We start from the raw sequence: 2712 nt of genomic DNA on the forward strand, positions 1-2712 counted from the left end.
CAGCAACACCGTTAGCTCGTTAAGAGGGGAATATGGGGGTTTCCCTCTTAACCAGGCTCCGCCGTGAGAATAAGTACTGCTCTGAGAAGTAAAACAGTGTGTGTTGAGTGTGAGAGTGTGGAGAGTAGAATGGCCTTAACCTGAATGATGAAGGGTCCTATTTATAGCCGGAGGGTGAAGGAGGGAGGAGCAACCTTGCCAGCTGCTATAGGGTGCCAGCTTCAGTAGTGTTATATATGTAGTTTTCGTATAGAAATTTTTGAGCATATACGTTTTCGACCTGTCGGTTCTATAGAAATTTTTGAGTATATACGTTTTCGACCCCCCTCTTCATTGTCAAGATTCGCCACTGTTTGAGCATACCTTAAAAACCTTGGTTCACACACACTTGAGATCGGGCTTAGACTAATCCCACCATGGTGGACCCAATGACCCAAAATAAAATAAAAAAAAAATCTAAAATTGTTATTAAGGCTCGCTTCTCACCTTTGTTTAGATTTTCTCTAGATATTTATATATTCTTAAATACAAAGGTCGGTGACCAACCAAATAGACAAAACTGCCCCTAAGAAATGTTGTCTTTTTTGTTGTGCCATTGTCTTCCACACATCTACCAAAGTCTGCATCTTCACTCAACCTTCCCGATCGCCATGACCGAACCTTCATCTTCCAATCATTCTCCGTCATCGCTGCCATGATCAGTAACGGCGCCACCTCTACCACCACCGCCGCCGCTTCTTCTTCCTCCAACACCGCCGCCGCTTCTTCTTCCTCCAACACCGCCGCCGCTTCTTCTTCCTCCAACACCGCCGCCGCTTCTTCTTCCTCCAACACCGCCGCTCAATCTCTCGGTCTCAAAAACTTCTTCAAAACTCCTGAAGGCCGGTACAAGCTTCTGCACGATAAAACGCATCCTTCGTTTCTTCTTCCGTACGCACTCGCTAAATCTATTACTCAGGTAATCAGTTAATCATATTGTATGTGTAGGTGTTTGAGTTTGTTTATGTATGATTAGGTTAATTGAGTTAGTTAAGTGATATTCGTATATGTAGATAGATTTGAAATTGTAGTTACAACTGTAACAGAAACCCTAGCTTACCTCTACTTTTCCTGATGCAAAATTGACATGAGTATTGTTGCAAATTGCAACACAATCTGAGTGATGATTTTTTTGGTGGGTGTGTACGTAGTTAATATAATATTAAACAGAAAGGTCGGTGGCTTTCCCACCAACCCTTTCTCTTTTAATCATACCATACCCTAATCCTCCCTCCCTTATTCCAGGTTTCCTCTTTCTACCATTCATAATCTCACTCAAATCCCTAATCAATCAACTAATTCCACTTCTACAAACAATCAAATCAACCTATATAGCATCATTTCATTTCAATTTTGTCAAAATTTTCGTTTTCTAGGGTTTCGAATTGCCGATTTGGGACCTTCAATCGGGGATCTGCATAACCTACGATTCAACCGCTGCAGATCTGAATTTCAACGGTTCGTGTTCAATTATAGGATGTTTTGGCGTATGACCGGATTGTCCACTACGTCTCCGGTACATCTTACACTTTTAATTTGTTTATAAATTGTTTGTTTTTGAGATTTTGTTAGATGATCATAAGTAATAAGTACATGATAATGATAAATCAGTTTAACGAGTATCAGCAATCTGACATTGCACCCTTTACATGTTATTTACAGTTCAGCAACTAGAGGCTTTATAGCATTTGAACATAGTTCTATTTCAGTTCACATCAAGCTTTTACTTTTAAGATTGCATCACTAGAACTACTTCTTAACATAACAAAAATACTAAATTTTAAAAAGTCAAATCAAAAGAAATGTATTTATTGCAAGCAGATTTGGGGTTGAAGACTTGAAGGAAACTGGCCTTTGAAAATATACTTGACAGATCATCTAAGTCTGATAGAGAGCCAACAAGCCCTGACTCCTAAAAATGAAAAAGCAAATTGAGATGTATTAGTTTAAATTTCTACATTAGTGAAATATTGTTTGTTTTGACAACACAGGAGGAAATTAATGATGATGAGGAGAGGCTGCTGGAAGTTTCTTCTCCAAGGATGCAACGCCACAGCGCACTTTGGCTGACATTATTGTGGAGAAAATTAAAGAAAAAGATCAAGTGCCTGCAGGTTTTGATCCGTTTGATGTTATGGTTCAGTTTTACTCAAATTTGTCGATAGGTTTGTCTGCAGGAGTTCAACCTCTGCCCAAATTGGATGATTCAATCATAGAGATATATAAGAGGTGCTTTACATCTTTGATTTCTAGATAGGCTTTTTAGCTAGGGATGTTCATGGTCAGCGTTGACTGGTTTTTTTAACACTTAATAGTACTATTGGATTTCAAAAGTTGGGTGTAATGGTATACATATAAAAGACATTTTACTTTATAAGTAGTAAATCGTTTACCAAAAAAATGAAGAAAAAATTAAGTGTATTAAATGGGTTAAGTTATAAGTATTATAATTGTTAGATTTATCTACATGAAAAAATATTGTCTTTTGCTAAATTTATATAGCTTAATAAGTATTTTTTTAACAATCATAATACCTTACTAATACTCTTACTAATACTCTTAACAATACCTGTAGATTATAATTTACTAATGCTCTTCATTTTCTCTTCACTTTTTTTTCTTTAACCAGTTAGTACTAATAAAGTAAAATGTCTTTTATATGCATACCATTTA

General features: G+C 36.9%; 1 protein-coding gene across 1 annotated transcript; it reads left to right on the forward strand.

The window, feature by feature from the left end:
* Positions 1-591: 591 nt before the first annotated feature.
* LOC110873773 lies at positions 592-2413 on the forward strand. The gene is made up of 3 exons (XM_035975773.1): positions 592-958; positions 1416-1555; positions 2031-2413. The coding sequence occupies exons 1-2, from the start codon at positions 695-697 to the stop codon at positions 1530-1532; spliced, it is 381 nt and encodes a 126-aa protein (XP_035831666.1). The 5' UTR covers positions 592-694; the 3' UTR covers positions 1533-1555; positions 2031-2413.
* The last annotated feature ends 299 nt before the right edge of the window (positions 2414-2712 follow it).

Source organism: Helianthus annuus, chromosome 8, assembly GCF_002127325.2.
Source record: "Helianthus annuus cultivar XRQ/B chromosome 8, HanXRQr2.0-SUNRISE, whole genome shotgun sequence".
In the NCBI taxonomy this organism is placed as follows: domain Eukaryota; kingdom Viridiplantae; phylum Streptophyta; class Magnoliopsida; order Asterales; family Asteraceae; genus Helianthus; species Helianthus annuus.